The sequence below is a fragment of the Lutjanus erythropterus genome, chromosome 5 (assembly GCF_056507025.1).
Source record: "Lutjanus erythropterus isolate fLutEry1 chromosome 5, fLutEry1.hap2, whole genome shotgun sequence".
In the NCBI taxonomy this organism is placed as follows: Eukaryota; Metazoa; Chordata; class Actinopteri; order Lutjaniformes; family Lutjanidae; genus Lutjanus; species Lutjanus erythropterus.
Genome location: NC_139321.1, coordinates 24,085,195 through 24,105,907, shown reverse-complemented (window position 1 = coordinate 24,105,907; position 20,713 = coordinate 24,085,195). Strand labels below are relative to the sequence as shown.

The window sequence follows — 20,713 nt, the reverse complement described above, 5'->3', positions numbered from 1 at the left end:
TGCGCATGCCCTCTCCATATGAGCAGTCCCTGTGAGATACGTTACTGGTGGGACACGCACACACACACACACACACACACACACACTCTCTGACCACTTCCACAGCTCTGGCCTTTGTTACACAGATCTACATAAACGTTGGGTGGTTGGATGAGGTTCACACACATCTGCACATATGGACACAGATACACAAACACTTCTACCCACCAGGAAGAACGGCCCTTTTTAAGCTCCACTGTTTGAAACTTGATCATCTTTGTTGCTGTTATATGAAATAATGTGCTGTCCATGTTAATTGCCTGTATGATTAATCTGCTTTTGTTTCACTGTAACTTCATACACGCAGCTTCCTCGGTCATCATACCTGCACATACGCATCATAAGAGAAAGCTGCCTCATACACTTAGCAGACAGTGCCCCCTCTATTGAAATATTGTTTCATCTATGTAATTAGAGCTTTAAGGATTGATTTCATTATGCTAATTAGACTGGGAAGGATTAACCAGAGCATGTAGCTTTAAAGTTATATAATGCATCACTTAATGAAAGAGATGTTTTAAAGTTAAAATCACTACAATATGCTGCAACTTTAGGATTTCGTAAACACTTAGCAATATGGTACACAAAAAAACATGATAGTTAGGAAACAAGTGAGAAATGAATCAGGAATGAGCCGATAATTAATGAATCATTAATGAGTAATTCCTGTTAAACTGTGATTCGAGGACACTATAGTAAATAATGGTGAATTAGTAGAGAGCAAACTGAGAATATAATATATTAATTAATCATTAGGTAATGATTAGTTCGTAAATATCTGTGACACATTGACCACATTAACTATGAATCAACTAGTGAATCATTAATTACTAATTGCTTTAAGCAGTGATTCCCAAACTTTTTCTGGCATGCGCCACTTTCAGAAGCCAAACAAAGTTTCCCCTCAAACCCCAACTATGTAACATGATAAGTAAATACATTTATATAGTTTAATATTTGCAAACAGCCCTTTGAGGGCAACCATAATGCTGATGTGACCCAAGATCAAATTAAGTTTGACACCTACCTATTTATATATCTGAATATAAGTATAATGACAATTAAGTTGAATAGAATTGTTTTAGTGCGAGTTTTTAAGTTTTGGAGATATAAGATTCAGAGATCCATTAAATTCTGTTCCATTACATTTAAGAAAATATAAAAATATTTTTGACTTTAGGGTGAACTGCTCCTCTAATCATTACTCACTCTTTTTGTGACCCCTCAAGTAAAGTGATAATACTGAGTAGTTCCGGATTACTTCCTGATAATACTTAGTAGTAGTTCTCAGTATAGTGTAGTACTCTGATTAAAGTTAAGTCAGAACTTACTCATGAATGATTCATTAATTATCTGACTCATTCCTCACGTGTTCATTCCTCGTTTTTTATGTTAATGGAAAGTGTTACTGGGATTTCTACTGAAAACAGTGTCAAAGACGAACAGAGTCACAGGCAAACAAACACAAATGTGCACACACACTCCTCCATTAGCTACATCCACCTGTGTGTAATTAGCAGCAGGCATTTCCCGTCAGGAGGGCCGCGCAGTGCCAGGCTGACTGGGAATCTGACTGGGAGCGAGCCCCATGGGGAATGAACTTCCCAGTGAAACAACGTACATAACGACACAACTGACGAGACGCCGTGGAAGACAACACGGGGGGCAGCTGCTGCGGGCCGCCACCGCAACCAGACAGAGGGGGTCCCACAGACTCATGCTGCACATGTTAACGCCTCATGTAAACTGCACACACCATGCAGGACACTCAGCTCTGATGAATCTGTCTGCTGATATGAATGATGAGGGGGATTGTCTTTATTAGATGATGAGTATTTGATGATGATTTAACCACAAATCAGGAGCAGAGCCATGAGCTGTTCTCATCTCAGCAGTTGTGGAGAGGGTCAGTAATCTGACTGGCCACAAGAGGCCGCTGTATCTCTGGATAACACGTGAAGTCTGGTGGAAATCAGTGATCTGCTTTGCATCCAGTAGTTATGGATGCACACACTTAATATTATTGAAACATTATTAAACCCCGTTTAAAAACCGGAGGCTATGATTTGTGCCTTGTGGATGAATGTTTCAGATTTTCATTGGTATGGTTTACACTCCTGTGGCTTATGATATCTGTATGTTAGTGCTCTGCATGTTTATTCATTTTCACACGTGCACCAAATATGTTTTCTGTCATTATTTCCTGCTGCAAGTCAGTAAGTTGTAATGTTTCAGATTACTTATGGTAAATAAAAAGACTTTAATCTTGTCCTACTATGTCTGCTTGTGTTTAAATATACAGTACAACTGTCTTGTGTTTGAATCACTTCTCAGTCATGGGGCAGGATACATCACCGGTGAAAAGATTGCATGAAGAGGCAAGGAGACACGCGATGATTAGAGTAATTTCCTCGAAGAGAGCAGAGAAGGATGACAACAGCAAAAGGACTAATTAAGCTGAAAGACTGAAATAAATCTAGAGAAAACGGTGATTGGGTGAATTAAAGAGTGAGAGGATAAATAACAAATCAAATTTACCGGGTATCCATCCCGTCCAGATTTGCCCTGGTGAGGTTAGAGATTAAAGCATGAAGCAATGAGACAGGTTAGAACAGAAACCAACAGCTGCACACAACACGCTGTACATATTCTTCACATGACTCGGCACACTTTATTCTAAAGGAGACAATTATTAAAGGGACAGTTTGGGTTATTTGATGTGGGGTTGTATGAGGTACGTGTCAACTGTCAGTGTATTAGCTGCGATGGATGGCAGTCGTCAAACTGCCCCCAGTTTGGAGAGGCAGAGAGGAGTACCAGCATGGTTTAAGTGTAAACTACATTAAGAATATTTTTTTACCAGTGAAAACCAACATTATATAAGCCAAAAATCATCCTCTCCAAACCAAACAAAACTCCACAGGCGATATCAGTAATTTTACCTCACAGACCACAGTTGATTTTCTGCCGCTGTCTTGATTTGTTAGTTTGCTTGTGTTGTTGTGTAACTTTGGTGTATCCAAACTAGCCTTTTAAAACACAGCTGTCATACAATAATGCAAACAACCTAATAGCCTGAGGCAGCAGAAGACCAGCAACTCTTGTGTTCTGCAAGGTAAAATTACTGATTTTGCCTATAGAGTTTGGTTCATTTGGCAAAAGTGCTATTTGGCTTATATAATGGAGGTTTGCTATTGTAAAAGGCTGTCTGACAGCAAGGTAAAGCAAAGAAAGTATTCCAATATAATATAATATAATATAATATAATATAATATAATATAATATAATAGTGGCAAAAATATCTTTTGTTGCTGACCCTGTCCACAGCAGTACATAACTTTCCTTCCATGCTGCTGTTCCTCTCTGATTTTCTAAACTGGGGACGTGTTAACCGCTGTCTACTGCAGCTAATACGCTGACTATTGATAATATCTCATGCAACCCCACTTTAAATAATCTGAACTATACCCTTAAATGATCCAGCTGTTACTGGTTCAAAAAGACACTTACGTTTGTGAATGAACTAAATTACTACAGCTGATAGGCTTGACTCAGACTAATCGTACTATTACTTTGTGCAGTAGCCGTCGGCTCTGCGTGACCACTCACACATTGCCTTTGACTTTACGGGCTGGAGGCTTGACTTTAGGCGTGTTCAGGAAAAGATATTATCGTCATCGTTTCACGCACACTTGCCCGCTGGTGTAAATCAGGTGCACTGACCAGACCAGTTTTTTTTTTAAAATGTCAAACGGGCATGCTGTTATGGTCCGCTTCTTCCGGACAAGTGTTACGGTGTGTTTCCGAGCATTTGGCCCTCTGCATATCTGATCTGTGCCACATGTGACAAAAAATATAAAATAAAAAAAAAATGGAAATATAATGAGATTGTGTATGTATGTTAAATCTGCTATTTGTGTGTGTGTGAGCATCAGCAAGAGTTATGGTACCACAGTGAAGAATAATTCATTGCTAATAAGTCACTGTTTCCTAACCATCACCATGAAACACACACACACACACACACAGACACATACAGATACAAGTACATGCACACACGCTCACACCCACAGTTCTTTGGTGGTCCATTTATTGCTGTGCTGTGTGGACGCACATGTGTGAGTGAGTCAGTGACAGTTTGTGTGTCTGCGTTCATGTTTAACTGCTGTGCGAGAAAAGAATAATATATGTATTTGTGTGCATTTGCATGTTTAATACCACAGGAAAGTACTGTAACAGTTCCATGTTCAACATCATATTAGTTGATTTCAATACTACCTGAATAAGATGAGATTGTACTTACAGGAGGTCCTGTAACAGAAAAAGAGAAATCTGGCATTAGAATATACACTCCATCTCTAACGACATGGACAAAAATGTAATTTCTTGAAAGAGAGCAGAAAAGGACAAAACAGACAAATGACTAACAGAGCAGAAAAACTGGAATAAATTCAGAAAAAACAGAGACCTAATTAGGTAAAATGAAGAGTGACTGGATAAATAACACATCAAATTTACTCTGTATCTAAATTCTATACATCCATAGTGACATGAAGCACAACATGTGTGAGTTATGACAGCACGTCACAACCTTTTTCTTTAAAAGACCCCTTTTCTATCATTGAGTCCCTGTCTATTTTATGGATATTCCACAGCATATTCAATCCATAACAATAACGCTACAGAACAACAGATAAACTGTAGAAGTTTGTATGAAACAAGTGATTTGGATGAATTTTGGGCAGGTTATTTCCTGTGAGCAGTGCATCAGAGATGAGTTTTCCTAATATTTGTAGCAACTTTTAATAAATATCTCTCTCTGTATTTTGTATTTTGTATTTTTTTAACAATCAAATATAATTGATAGACCTCTTTTTTGACAAATTCTATGTTTTCTTCTCTCTGACACATGGTCATTGATCTGTAATGTCTTTGGCTGAAAAAGTGTTTTATTTGGAAGATTGACCTCAAACACTCCACATATGATGGACAGGTGCACATAGACCCTCAATATTAACTCATTTTACCCAAACTGTCACTCTAACATAATGAAACTTTAATTTCACCTTGAAAAAAAAAGCATGTTCCACTAAATCCTTTAAGTTACACATCTAATATATGATGCAGAAACTCTCCTGCATTAATAAAAAACATTATTATTGCAACGTCCCTTGTGTTTAAGATTACCACGACCCCCCATGAAGCTTTGGTGACCCCTAGTGGGGACTGGGACCCATATGTTGGGAACCAGTGAGTTATGGTAATCTCTGGTTTGTACAGCAATCAATTCCTCGGAACAGTGGTGCACAACAAAAAAAACTGCACATGCAATGTGGTTTGTTAGATGATGACTGTAATTAACCACCTAAATATGGTACAGAACAAGCTCATTAGAGCCGCTGCCAGTGGAGTTTGTGGTGAAGTCGTTATGATAAACAGACTTCTGGATGAGGGGTCATGCTTTGCATTAGGATATGAAGTAATGTCAAGACTCTGTTTCTTAGGAAGACATGGGTGTATCAGATGGAGAACCAGTGTAGGGGGAAAAGGTCGGGCTGTGCTGGCAAACTTCAGTATAAGTATATAAAGAAACATGTCTCTGAGATTTCTCCAGGCCAGTCTTTCGGATCTGATTGAAATGCTCTGATGTTGAGCATCGGCAGCAAAATGTACTCTCTGCTTTTTATACTTAGTCTAACCAAAAACAACAGTAATGATCAAAGGACTCCTCTCATTCTTAGTGGTCTTGGCTTTAATGGAATATTCTTATAAAAAACCTTAAAAGTCCAAGCCGAGGGCATTAATAAACCACCCAAACCCCTACAAAGTGAATATATAATTTTGCCATTAAAAGCTTATATATCAGTGATTGGTTTAAATTTATCTGATCTAAATTTAAAACCAATCATGATGCTGATATTTGATTGTTAATACAATTACAGTTGATTTGGAGCTACGCCACTGCACCTCTGCAGTTTTCGTACAAGATGGCTCATCAGCATCTACATAAACTCAAGATTGAAAACAGACTCCCTCTGGGGAAATGTGGGATATTTGTGGTGTTTTGTTACTATTTAAACACACAAAAAGTCCAGCTAACGTGACCAGAATGTATGTGAGGCTTTTCCTTTTCTGTTTGATTTAAGGGGAAGGGCATTTTTGGGACAATAGGAGTGGAAAAGGTTGTTGGGGTGAGAAGGCGCAGGGGAAAGAAGAAGAGAAAGGTGTTGGGGTTTATGAGGCATGAAGACCACGTCAATCATGTTTAGCTGCGTCTAGACGCCTGGACAAGGACCTCCAGGTCCAGACACTTGGGTAAACAACTGCACGCTGGTTACAGAGGCATCCAGTATGAGCAGCTTTAACCATTGAACTTGAGACAGGTGTGTGAGAGTGTGGAGACTAATGAGAAAGAAGGAATGAAAAAAGAAAGATAGAAGTAAACAGAGGAGTGAAGTAGTAAAAGACCAAACAGATGAAAAAAAAAAGTGAGTTTTGATGCAGGAGACAAGGCGACAGTTACTTAACTCTGTCTGCCCTCTTTCCTGTTGTTCAGGAGTTTGTTTCTTCTCTCCACTCTCATTTGTTTCTCTGATCGAAAGGGGAAAACCTCTTCTGGTCTTGTAAAAAAAATTGTCCTCAGTGAGCAGATGGCGCAACAGCCTCTTCATGCCACATACCCCCGCTGTATAACCCAGGCCGCAATATGAGGACAGCGCAAAAGTAAACAAGAAGAGAGGCAATGTAAACAGGATCGCATCGCCGTTTTCAGATACAGACCATCCTGTGACAAACAGCAGGCAGTCAATGGGTGTCCCATCTTTGGCAAAACCCTTAACAGCGTAATGATAATCCTCCAAAAGACCAACATACATACCGCTTTGATGGAAAACACAGTTATTTACTCGATCGCCTGATGGAATCACAGAGGGATATTCAAAATTTGTGCTGATCAAAAGGTAGTCAGTAAAGAGGATAATGTGGATTTAAAGGATATTCTACCTTTTTCTTAGACCAAAACCAAAAAACCAGCCACCATTGTTGTCCAAAAACTATTAAAAACACATCAGTGAGCCACAGTATTGCACTGGGTCAATCCCACATACGCCGTCATGCTGCCGTAAATAATCGCAACCAATAATCATACCCGGCAAATACAACTTTAACTCCCTGTTTGAGTTAACGTTTGCTAAAAGCGTTCAGCTGTTATAGGAAATGACTGAGCCTTTTTGAAAATAGAACTATGTATTTGTGTCCCACTGTATTTAAAGATTTACGTCTTCAGTTGGAATCAGTGGGCCTCGAGCTGAGAGCCACACACAGGCTGCAGAGAGTTTTCAATAACAAAGAAACATGATTTAACAGACAACAAAGGTGCATAAATAAATTGGGATTATGGGATTCAAAAATAAAGGCACTTTATTACAGTGTAGGAAAATTCAGACAGGCTCAGCTCACAAAAATGTGAGTGGCAAAAACTACTGACGACAGTAGTTACTATGTAATCCCAGAGACTACTTAGTAACTATTCAGTATGATGCATCACTTTTCTTGAGGGGGCACAAAACGCATTACGTAATCAACAGATAATATGTAGGTTTGGGGAGTAACAGATTACATGTAACAGAATTATGTAATCTGGATTCAAAAAGTAAAGTGTATTCTATTACAGTTACAAACAAAAAAATGTCATCAGATGACAGATAAATTTAGTAAAAACATTACCAGGATATTAGCAGGATTGCAAATTTAAAATCCATTTTAAAATAAAAAAATATATATGTGTGTGCAGTGTGCACATATTACAACACTTAACTAGTATCAACACCACTCTGGTTGCAGGTAAAATCATAGGTAATCTTAAAGTTACCAATTCATTATTACAGCCTCCAGTGAGAAAATCCTGTCTGTGTGGAAACTGTGCCATTTTTATCTTTAAATCAATCAGTCAATCAAACTTGCACACAAAAAGGGAATCTCAACAATCTAATAAACATAACTTCATTTTCTGTATTACATTTTCTAACAGGTAATTGTAATTGGTAATCATATCACCCTGGGAATTAGGGAGTAATCAGTAATTACTCAGTATGATGTATCCCTTTACTTGATGAGGCACAAACAGAGCATCTAATGATTATGTAATTATCAGGTCATTCCTCACTTGTCCCTGAATAACTGTCATGTTTTGGTGTACTGTATTTTGTAAAGTTAAACCAAACATTCTGTCGAATAAAATCAAATAAACGGACAAACTAAAAAAGCAGCTTGCAAAAATTATTTAGAAATATATTATACTGCTTCGATAACTAGAATTAAAGGAAGAAGAATAAAGGTGATTTGTCATCATCTTCACAGGAACAGGTCTCATCTACTAAATATCCACAACAATGAATCACAACCACAACCAAAAGTTTTCCCATCTGACACATATCCTGCAGACCAAATACAGTCCTGAAGGTTCTGATAAAATCATCTAACAGCGTCGCGCCACAATTTGCTGGAGTCAACACTTAATAAAAAACATTTAAAATTAATGTGAGTCAAACATGTAGAACATCCGCTCTATCTGTCACGACGACTTTTTTGCGCAACAAGAGTTATGTCTCGGCACTGTTTTGGCTCCTCGATGAGTGTTTTGCGGTCTGTGTGAGAAGAAAAAAAAAGCAACACAATAATGGTGGGTAGCAATGTTGGCAGGGGAGAGTCTCATTAGGCCCGTACTACTGCAGCTGCTACCGCTCAGCGAGAACGACTGACATCTGGGCAAAGTTAGTGCAACCACATGGCCAAGGTTAGCGCAGTGTCGACGCAAATAGCGCGGGATGGGGAGAAGGGCCAACTGCGGCCCATCATCCACCGGCCTGACTCACGGGTCACTGCTTCTACCAGCCCTGGAACTTATCCAGTCACCCAGGAAGAGAGAGGAAAGAGAGAAGAAGAAAGAGTCTTTCCAGGAAAAGAGAGAGAAAGGAGAAATAAACAAACAAAGCAGGTGGTGGATGTCACTTACCAGGTTCCCCTCTTCTTCCCATCCTTCCACGCTTCCCTGGAGGTCCTGTGAAAACACACAGACAGAGCTGTAAATCCTGCAAATCAGCTTTGCAGGGACGAATAGAGAACAGCCGAGCATCACTTACAGTTAAACTGCTGGTGGTCATGTGTTGTGCCTGGCTTCAAGTTTGTGTGAGCTGGCACAGAAAGTGACCTAACAACCGATTCAGACGCTAGAAACAAATGTTCTGTATGATTTTATTTTAGATTGAACAAACCGGACCCTCAGGTATGTTTAAGACTGATCCTTCCCTCACTCTGACTGAACAGCAGGTTCATTAGACCCATTTTTCACTGCCTGGGATTCATCCAGCCACCTTCCTCTGACCCTGCAGTGATGCAGCTGGTACCAACACCACCTTTCCGGTAAAATTATTTCTGTTGTTGATGGAGAAGTCTGGTAAAGTTGTGAGAAATAGCAGGAGGGCTGCAGAGAAACCAGCAGATGATGTGGGCAGCAAGACGACCGACCTAGAGCGTCAGACCTCATGCTGCTATGAGACCATGAATCATTTCTACACCGCTGCTGATTTGCGTCAGTGTCTGGCTGGTAATTTAACAGAGGTGTTGTTTTAAGAAATGGTGCAATTGAATATACAAAAGAAAAAATGAAACAAGTTTCAAGATCATCCAATCTTTAGCTTAGCAGCTATGAACAAGGGAGAGCAGGTCTGGATTTCTCCACATGTTGAAGTTGTGAGCACGGTGCTGTTAAAGACTGATAATCTGCATTCAGTGGGTTTGGAGGGCCATATCTTTTTTAGGCTTTCAAAAGAAACACTGCAACATTATCATGAATTATGCTAAAGTACTGCTATTACCATACAGTGACCAGCATACCTGTCCAGCTAAGGACAGTCCCCATTTATGGTGCCCTGTCCCAGGCTGGAGCTGTCCCTGGAAATGTCCTTGTTTTTATCCATATATTATTATTTTTGATTTCATAGATATTGACATTGGATACTTTAATGACATATTGAGCATCGAACTGGAAATATCCCGTTTTCATTTCACAAAATTGGTCGCTTTAGCATACCAACTATTCAAATCATTAACTTGTGTGTCCTCTACATGGATCATCAGGTGTCATCAGTTGTTGACTCAGTCTTTTAAAGTCATTTTACAGGGTTCTTGTCTCAGTAAGCATTTTTTTTCCAACTCTGGAGTCAGGTCAGGACATTGTCTGGAGTTGCTATCACATGTAACACAAAACAGAGGTTTGAGAGAGTTTGAGAGTTTGCAATTGTCCGTGTCAGAAACTTTCCCACTCCATTTGATTCAAGCATGGAGTGGCCCCTGGGTAGAGCATCCCTCAGGAAACACAAGATGATGCAGAAACGCTCTGGAAATCACAGTGTTTTGTTTACAGCACATAGAGGATGGTACATTTGGGCAGTGGCCCAACCAACACACTTATCTGAATCTTATTGTTTTTCCAGTTAGCAGACATAACAGACCAATATGAGGAAACAGGGTATCCTAACCATCATAACCCAGGCTAAAAGCAACACAGCTGAAGACAACTATAACAACAGTAACTAAACCTTCTGCTTATTTCTCTGTGGTCTAAACCCCTCCTGCAGGTAACACCTTACTTTCTTTCTTTCTTTTTCTTTCCATGTGCCCATCCTCCCACACTTGGTCCTGCTCTTGTAATGAAATAGGAACCATACTGTGTGCTGTTCCTGATGCTAAGTGGTTGTGGCTGCAGACATGTTTTCCCTATTGTCATTATTGGGGTTATTGTAGTGGCCTAATCACTTCCTGACTCTGCCAGTCCTTTCAAAGAGAGCTCAATCATGCTCCTCCACCTCCTTCTTATGTCTACCTCTCCCACTTCTTTCCCTCCTTTATGCAACAGCGATACGCTATTAATTACTTTGAAATCAAAGGATTAAAAAAATAGTATAAAATGGGTTAACTGTTCCCTGTGCTCATGTTGAAGATTGGCCCACAGGTGAACCTGAATTTTACTGTTTCTTGTCTTTGTCTGATTCAGTGTGCCATTTGCAGTTGCTGCCATACTCTGTTGGAAATAAGAAAAAAACATTTAAAACGTACCAGTGGAGAATGGGTACAGCTGTGAACCGACTGACTCTCATTTAAAATTTATGTATGAACAATTTTAATCGTTTAACACCTCTACACCTTCAAAACCTCAGACACAGATGCCAGCTAACACACACACACACACACACACACACACACACACACACACACACACTCTGCCAGCCGCAGCATTTATATTAATAGTCTCCATATTCCATAGTGGGCTCTACTTCCCGTGTTTCAGCCCCCCTGCCATAAACAGCAGCATAGAGCTCTTCTGCTGGGGGCCGAGGCCTCTGCAGAGCATTTTCCCCAGGGGTAGGTGGGAGGAGATGGGGAGGAATGTAAAGGAGTGGCGGGATCGGGGTTGAAAAATGAAATGGGAGGGACAGAGAAGAAGATATAGTGGAGCATGAAAGATGCCAGAATAAAAGCTAAAGGGAGTGAGTAAGGATGGATGAATGGCTTCACGATTCTGTGAAAATCCTTGTACGACATGGTCATTGGCCATTTAAATTGCCTCCTGAAGCGGGGATATGCATTGTAAGATATGGGTCACCCGGGGCCATGCCTGCCCTACCTTTATTTGAGACATAAAAGGCCGCCGTTGGCATGTTGACAGGTCAGTCGCCAAACGCTGGAGGAGCGGGCGTCAGTGTGACTGAAATGTTGGAGTGTGATTGGTCCTGAGTGGCAGGGTTGAGGGGGAGTTGAGGTGGGCGATGACAAGCTGATGTAGGACTGGATTGACTGGAAGAATTAATGGAAAAAACAGCAGCACTGGAGAGCAGTGTGTGTGTGTGTGTGTGTACACGTCTACAACACAAGTGTGGAAATAGTTCAGATTCCTATTTCAGGAAAGAGCAATGAACACATGAGCTACAGACAAACAAGCACACGTAAACAGACACACATGATGTGACTCAGGTGTCAGTCTGGACTTCCTGTGTCGTGGTGACATACCAAGGTCAGAAAATGTCACACAAGTAAACCAAAATAGAACTAGTGTGTACTTAAGACAGAGAAACAGATAGTCTGGAAGATCAGGTTTTACTCGATGTGTGGAGTACCGAACTTGAATTACGACTTATTCAAGTTAAATCAATCTGTGCCTACGAGGGCGTCTCGGTAACGGAACAGAGAGAAAGATGAGAGAGGTTACATCTGCAGCTTGTTCAAGTCACAGTGAGTCAGGGAAATGGCGAGCTGAAAGTGGTCGCAAGTGTGATTAAACTTTTCAAAACTCGATGCAGACAATGCTCACTCTAATGTTTGTCCGGGCAACATGGCTAACCTGGTCAAACACAAAATATACATAACACTGAGTAGTGAACTCACTACCACTAGTCAACACTCGTCCGAAAAGTGGTGGTAATGACGACAGCAACGAAACAGGAAGATGTATCTTCATCTGACACACAGGCAACAGTGTTAAATGTCCTGGTGACAGACAGACAGGCTACAGGTTGTAGGGACGGGTTTGGGAGAGATGAGCGAAGAGTTTTATTTGGTGTGATGCATAAAATGTTCCAAATAAATAACAATGTTGAAATTTAACAGTGTGGGTACCAGTACTGAAATCCAGGTACAGGTACCATATTGGTTCAAAGGTTATCAACATCAAATGAGGATTTCACAACTCAAAGACAAAACAAGGCTCAGTTTTTTCAGAGTGATCTGCTGGTTCATACAATATAAAGCAGATGGGAGGATGCTGAAGGCGCCGACAGAGGAGAAAAAAAAAGATGCAGTACAATGTGAAGATGGGAGGACAAGTGCTGAACAAGGAGGTCGTCCTTCACCGTTAAAGGTGATGAAAACCTCCGGAAGAAGAAAGATGGACTTCCACAAATGTCTGTTTGGAAAGAAAACTGCATCTGATGCATGGGTCTCTCTGAGGGACACATGCAGGCTTACTCACCCTCAGCTGTCATGAATATGAATATGAGCATGTAAAGTGTCCACCCCCACACACACACACACACACACAGACACAATGAACTGCATTTGAACTTGGATAGATGTGTGTACGTGTTAAGCCTGAAGCGCTGTGTCTCAAGCTAACTCTAAACTTCTTCTCTTTATGTGGGGGTTGGAGAACATGCGGTCCAAAGTTTGACTGGGAGCCAGCTAGCAGTCCCCGCACAGGACTGTATGAGTGTTTATGTGTGTGTGTGTGAAAAACCTGGGACTGTGACAAACAAACACATGGATCTCTGCCTGGATTCAGCACCCTTCATTAGTCTTTACATGGGATGTTTCAGAGAGAGAGAGGGGGAAAGACCCACACTTAAAATCACAGTCCTGTGTATAAGCTCTCACACAAACACAACAAAGACTCAGATGCATGAGAGAGTGTGTATATGTTCCCAGGGTCCTACGTTCTATGCAAACCCCTAACCCTAAACCATTATGTGTGATACAGAGAGAATGTATAATATGAAAACATCCCAGAAAATATCACAGTTTCACAATATGATGATAAATAGAATTACAGAATTATTATTCAGTCATTTTATATCTGTTTTCATTTACAATGATCCATAAAAGAATGAAAACAGAGTGTTTTTTTTCTTTTGGTTGAACTTTTAGTTTGTCTTAACATCATGACTAATAAAACTAGTGTGTAATGTTTCTTCTATGGGTCAGCAAATGGTTAAAAACCTCACAAATGTCTGCAGTGTTTTTGTGCTTTGTTGAAAATGGCTTCATTTCCTTATTGTTTGGGGTCCAGTAATACAATAATAATTGCAAAATTATTATTTTTTCTTTTGATACAGTTTCCCCTTTCTGACTGTGTTAAACCGCAAATGTAGGAAAATAATGAAGTGATAGGCTCTTTTTCTCCACCACAGATTGGACTCAACTATTTGACCACAGGGAGGTCTAAATCCCTGTCAGACCTCATATGAACAAGCTGTTATAAAACTCCAATGATACAAATCCATATAAACTCATTCTGGATATTGGGAGGATAGCCCTGCATAAAACTTACTGTCAACACCCAACACAATCTCACAGCAATCCTGAAATTTCATCTATTAGATTAGATCTAGTATGACAACGTCACTTTTCATAACATGGTAGACATATTAGACATATTAAATGTTCCAATTAACCTGAGTGAAGTTAGAAGCAATTTCTCCATCAACACTTTTACTGATTGCAAGTATGTCTGTTAAAAAAACAACAACAACACACAAATACACAAGTTCCCATTTTACTTTCTCTCTACCTGTTCTTCTATCTTAATGCAATGATTCTCCACCAAATGTCATCAAATGCATGTCAATAGGCTCCCTGCATCTACACCACCTTTGGTTTCCACTCAACAGCAGCACACACACACACACACACTCCTCCATCCTGCATCTGCTCTGTCTGTTTCTCATAGCCGTGGCTCGGCTTGATTTAGCTACTGTGACATTTCTCGCAAACAAAGCGCTTCCAAGGAACAAAGCGCAGGATTGGTGGAGCGATCCCCCCTCCTCTCTTCTTCTAGGCCCCATTTTGTTTAACCCAACAACTGGGAGCAATAAAGAGCCAAATGAAAATAGCAGAATGTGATACTCTGTATGCACAACCACAGGACTTACATCCATCCATCCATCTATCCATCTACCCCTCTACCCCCACCCCTCCACTCCTCCTCTGGTGTAATACCCTCAATACTCCTCCTGTGACAGGGGAAAATTTAATTTAACTGGAAAGGAAAAGAAAGGTGGGGTGGGGGTGTAGAGAGAAAGGGTGTAAGTAGTGGAGGTCAACCTCTTGCTTCCATGTTGGCTGGAGGCAATAGCATCTCTTCTCTTCACTACACTTTTTTCCCACTCAAGAATGGTGTTTTTTTTTAAATCCCAGTAGCAGATTTCCGTCTAATCTCCTTTAATTACAATCACACACACTTGGAAGAGGTGTCTGTACGCTTAACGACAGAGAGCAAACCAGATTTGCTCTTAATCACTGTTTCATACAGCAATTTTGGCTAAAAATGGCATTTTATTATACAACTGCAGAGATGCTCACAGACAGAATCCAACATTTTCCCTCAAGAATTGATTATTAACAGCAAGTGAGCTGATTTACTATTTGTCAAAGACTGAATGTATTTGCTCACAATGAGACATCCAAGTCAATTGCTATCATTGAAATTGTTTACTGAGCTGAGCTATATGATTCTGAGGATTCCCTTCTTTCCGTTCAACCCGTCTTTGCACAGATGTGACAGCTGTTCAGCCTCCTTGTCTGAAACGTAGCCCCTTCTTCCTAACTGTCTCCTGATCTGTCAGCAATTCCCTGTGTTTGTCCAACTTTCGTTCCAATAAGATGGGGGACACATGCTGAGATGTAAACAGCAACAGAAAGGGAAAAAGACAACGGATGTGATTCACATGGTGGTGATTCATTCTCCAGCTGCCGTGCGTCTCTCCTGCTCTGGGTCAGCACGGGTTCAGTGGATCAGACGAGGATCATATCCGTCTAGTCTGTTACCTGTAGTCCAAACTCACCCCATCAAATCTATCAGCCTCATTTCACCCAGTCCCCTTGAGTTAGCAATGCAGATTTTAGAAAGATCAGCATATCTCTATATTTATATATTTTCACCTGTATTTATTCAGGTGAGTTTTAATATGAAACATCAGTGTTTGAACTTTTTCTTACCTTTTGCACCAGAATCAACCATTCAAAACTAACTGCACATATTATGGAAATGATCTTCATATTGCAAAATCCACAGATAATGTATTTTACTCTGATTCATCTCATTAGCTTTCTTAACATAACTAGTGGCTTAGTATGTATCTGTCTATTTTTATAAAGCAATAAATGGTTAAAAATGTTTAGCAGTTTCATGATGGATATTATGAAATGCACCAGAGCTCACAAAAAAATATCTGAATTTGTGCTTTGGTTTTATCTTCTTATTGTTTGGGGTCCAGCAATACAAGAATAATTGCAAAATGAAAAAATGTTTTCATTAAACACTCTTTCCCCCCCCAAAACCAAATATGTAGGAAAATATGAAGTGAAAACCCTTCCCTTTGCCTTAAAACTGGGCTAGAATATTCAGTGAAGGTTATTTGGGGTCACTTAGACCTCTCATGAACAACATGCTGTTATAAAACTCCAAAGTGGAAATATAAAAAGACTGATTTTTGGGAGGGTAGTGCTGCTTGAATAGTACTGTCACAGATATAAAGAACAAGAAAATCTAATGTATTGAACCATGTTTTGCTGCTCTGAGACCCCAAACAGACGTAATGCTTCATTTTCCTCTTCTGAAACATGTCATCAGTTCAGAATTATGCTTATAACCAGTCCCCATAAAATGGGCAAATCAAGTATCAAGTATAAAAAACAATGTTATCTACTCTGCAGTAGATGCAGATTAATGTATTTCAAATTAGATTAGTTACTATCTCTCGTATTTTGTTCCCCATAACTTCTTCTCTGTAAAAACCACAATCTCAAACCCATCACTGCCATGACCTGTTATTCTTGTGTTATGCATCTGTTCATATAGAATAAATCACAAATACTCTGGCTGTGTGTGGACTGTACTTCACCTCTGTGGCTGATGAAATGTGGTTAGAGAGAGATGATATGCAATAAACATCGCTCACGCAAAGGTCATCTAAGATTGGGAAATAAGAAGCTGAGAGCATGTCGGTACCAAGTCGACCTTCCTGTTTTACTTCCAGTGTCAACTGTTGCGTGTCTGCAGAGTGGATTTCTGGGAGCTGAGTGAGAGGGCGCCTGTGTGTCAGAGTGTGTTTGTGTGAGGGCATGGATGCCTATTTCATGCCCGTGTGAGTGTGATCAACATATAGTATTCGTGACACGCTCTGTCAGGGCTGAATGACGCTGCTGTAAATGTGTGTGCACGATAGCTGCGGGGCTGTTTAGGTGTTCATGTCTGCTGCATTATTAATTCAGTCCTAATGAGCACCATCTATGAAAAGACCATCATTTGTTTGGGTTTCTATAATCTCTGACAGCTCATTTGTGTTTTTGCTGTGACGCAGCTTGCACTTGCGGAGAACTTTGATTATGTGGTTATATTTGCTGGGGTGTGTGCGTAGCCTCGGTTTGGATGGAGAAGAGCCTGCTATTCCGCATCACGCCCGCTGTTGTGATGTCCGGCAGGTGGTTTGCGTTGAGTGGCAGGCTAGTGCTGAAAGGCTGCCTGGGTAGTCACCGCATGTCACAGTTAATGAGAGGTGAAGGCAGAGACGGGCCCGCCCCACACAGAGAGACAGATGCAGTCAAAACAATGAGTGCCCTAGCAAAACACAGCCAGCATCGGCCGTGCACAGCAAATAAGAGCAGATCACAACAAAGTAGACCAGAGCGCCCAGAGTTCAGCAGCCAGAAGACAAAAAGCTTTGTCTCTAGGTGCTACCAGCTGTACTTCAGAAAGACAGGGTTTTCCCGAACAAATTGTTCAGCTGAGGGTAAGAGGTGGACCACCCAGTTGATGATGATCTAAATATTAGACACAATCATTACACCTATGTTACTTTTGCTGGATAACAGCTGCTGTGGCCATATTTATGGATATAGACGTGCGAAAATGAAGCATGGTGTAGCATACTTACATACTTACAATGCAACGTTCTGAAAATCTACCAGTTTACACCAGTGCCACTGAACAAGACGGTGTATCATCACCATCACAACAACTCTCTGTACTTCAGTTCTAACTGCTGGCTGACTAGGCTTTTTACTAGCTGGATATAATTTGCAGTGTCTTAAAATATGAATGTGAACAGTGATAGTAAGTAACTCATTACAGTTGCATTTTCTAGTGTTGATTAAACCGCAAAAACATAAAACGTGTGTGTGAAGTGAGTGTGGTTGAGCGAGCATGCAGCTCTGGGTGATCTAGGCGGAGACTGAATAAGGAGAGGGGGTGCTGGTGGTGAGAAAGCTGATGAATCAGAAAATTAACAAATGAAAACATTATTTTCTGCTTGTTTAACAGCAGTTATGTTCTCATCATCTGCTGACAGATGGATAAATAGCACTACAGGTAAGAGGAAAAAAAACATTAAATCTTAAATCTACAGTCACACAGTCTCTGTTTTTTTGAAACACTGCTGGAAAAATGTTGAGCGTGTGGGTGTTTTGAGTTTGTTATGAACACATGTTAATACAAGTGTGTCTGGGCTTTTTTTTTGGAGAGACGGCCCTCGCGTGACAATGCCTTAAACGAGTTGACCCCAGATAAACAAACCGTCCTTGACTGCAAGTGAATCAGACACAGACACGTTCACAGTCAGATTTGTGTTTGTTGACCCTGGGCATGGTGGCATGTATTGGAGGAGAGGCTTGGTTTTTCTGCAGCATTCATACAGGCTCCTGGGTGGTACTTCCATCAGTAGGAACTGTAACCACAGACGCTGGAATTCAGGTATTTTAAGCATACAAACACGTTTGCACGCAAATGAGCAATTCCACAATAGGCTTGGAAATAGAAATACCTGCACATTTTTTGTGTTTCTCTTTTAGCTCAGTCATGTGTGATTTGAGCCACACTGGTTATTGACAAACCTCCTGTGACCAATTGCCACCCTCAGATGTGGGAACCAGTGAGTCCCATAACGAATGGCTGATGCGCCTGGAGGGAAGGGACAGCAGCCATTGGTGCGATGTCGAGGTGAGAACGAGGGTTATGTTTGTAGATCAGATCAGATTGGGGCCACCAGTGCTGCAAAAACTTCCAAGAAGTCTGGAGGTGTTAAATCCAGTCCTCAGGGGGAATAAACATGAGGGTTAACATATACTGGCACAGGGATTAAGAAAATACACGGGTCACCTGAGGGATCACGGGCCTGAACATGGCAAGACTGTGTCCTGAACATCCACATTGCCAGACTTCCTTTAAGTGCATTTAACACATGATGAAAGTATCAGACTCTTTAATGTGATGAACGTCAGCAGCATCAGTGTGCGCAGCGGTAATTTGACAAGGATATTTTGAAGTGTCAGTTTCGTCCAGTGCCAGTCTATGTCGAATGGTGGTCTGTAACAGGATAAATGCTCTTTTATCTTTGTATCCCTCATTCATTCATAAAATGTGGTTCTAGTTTGACGTTCTGGAACATGTTAGAGCAAAACCGGAGAGCCAGGCATGGAGGGTGCGGGGGTGGGTCTTCGAGTGTAAAAGGAATAAAGAGAAAAGTGCACTAATCACCATGACTTTAAACGAAAACTGCAGTATTTCTGTGTGTGTGTGTGTGTGTGTGTGTGTGTGTGGCGGTAACAGAAGACAATGTGTGGGGCAATGTGTGGGCTATGGCTGAGGAAACATGGTGTGAACGTTCAAAAGGGAGCTTTATTCCAGCAAGCCTCTTTCTTTAATCCTGACTGATTTTCTGGAAAGAATTCCTGCCTTGAATCCCTCCTGCCTCTTCATGTAATTTTTACCAATTGAAAATTCAAATCTCCACCATTACTTCTAGCTCTCCCCTTTTCCACAGGTGTCTCACCTCTCATGCCCTTAGCCTCTCAACTATAAGCTGTGCTCCTTGCTCTGGTTTCCTTCTCCTCTTCTCTCACACCTGAAACAGACAGGCTAATTACAGCCTCCACTGTGGAAGCCAAGGTGAGAGCGTGCAACCTCAGAGCTGCCAGCCACGCTCGCAGTGGTTTATGAGTCATGGGCAACATGGTGCAGGTGGTCCAGAGGCTGATCATCACACAGTCGTGACTTGGCGTGGTGTGATGCAGGCGAGTAGGGCCATAAAACACAAATAGAATGGGGCCTATTTAGTGAGTTATTATCATCCATGATGGACTCCTGCAAACGTGTTCACTTGAAATCCTGTTAGATGTTTTATCTTGTCACAAAGGTGCACATAAAATAAATAGATAAGTAGGCAGATATGTGTGGTCGATTGTGTTTCTCCTGCTTGCTACTTATGTGTACAGCCTGCCAAACCATTCACAACATTCCTGTTTCAAGCTAAACCTTTACTTTATTTTCTTTTTCACAGTATAACTGCCTCTTTCAACTTTGTATTTGAGAACTGGATGAGGGTTAGATCTGAGTTATTTTACTGACTGAGTAGGGCTGTGTGGTTAGAGCAATATCTCATATCCTGATATAAGTCATTTCATATCCTGATAAGGTTACACACACATACACAAATGGCAAACATACACATACTGCAGTTGAATGAATAAATCATTTTATACGAAAATAACCACATGCAAAGTCCTATTTCTTTTTACATTTTGAACTATATAAGTGATAAATAAAAGGTACTTACTTCTGCTGTCCAAATGATTTAGCATAACATGAAATGATTGAATTTTTTTTATCATCATATCACACAGCTCAGATTCCTGGTCTTAAACACAGTCTTGCGTTGATTGCTCATGCTGGTCCAGCTCCAGTCTATTCCTCTTCCTCGTCTCCATAACCCTCTATTGTCATTACTGCTATCAGTATAGCAGCCCTGCATACCTGCCTGATCCATCCACTATGAGCCATTAATCTACTGTATCTGGTCTGATAGTAATCATGTCTCAGTGCAGTCCTGCGCTCTGCCAACCCATCCTGGCT

General features: G+C 40.8%; 1 protein-coding gene across 1 annotated transcript in view; it reads right to left on the bottom strand.

Moving 5' to 3' along the window:
• Positions 1-20,713, bottom strand: part of col23a1a (collagen type XXIII alpha 1 chain a) — a 174,110-nt gene that overhangs the window by 41,413 nt on the left and 111,984 nt on the right. Inside the window, exons 3-5 of the mRNA XM_084719305.1 lie at positions 9,053-9,097; positions 4,343-4,350; positions 2,578-2,604 (exon numbers count right to left, since the gene is read on the bottom strand). Of these exons, the coding sequence (XP_084575431.1) occupies positions 2,578-2,604; positions 4,343-4,350; positions 9,053-9,097 (80 nt within the window). The remainder of the gene's footprint in view (positions 1-2,577; positions 2,605-4,342; positions 4,351-9,052; positions 9,098-20,713) is intronic.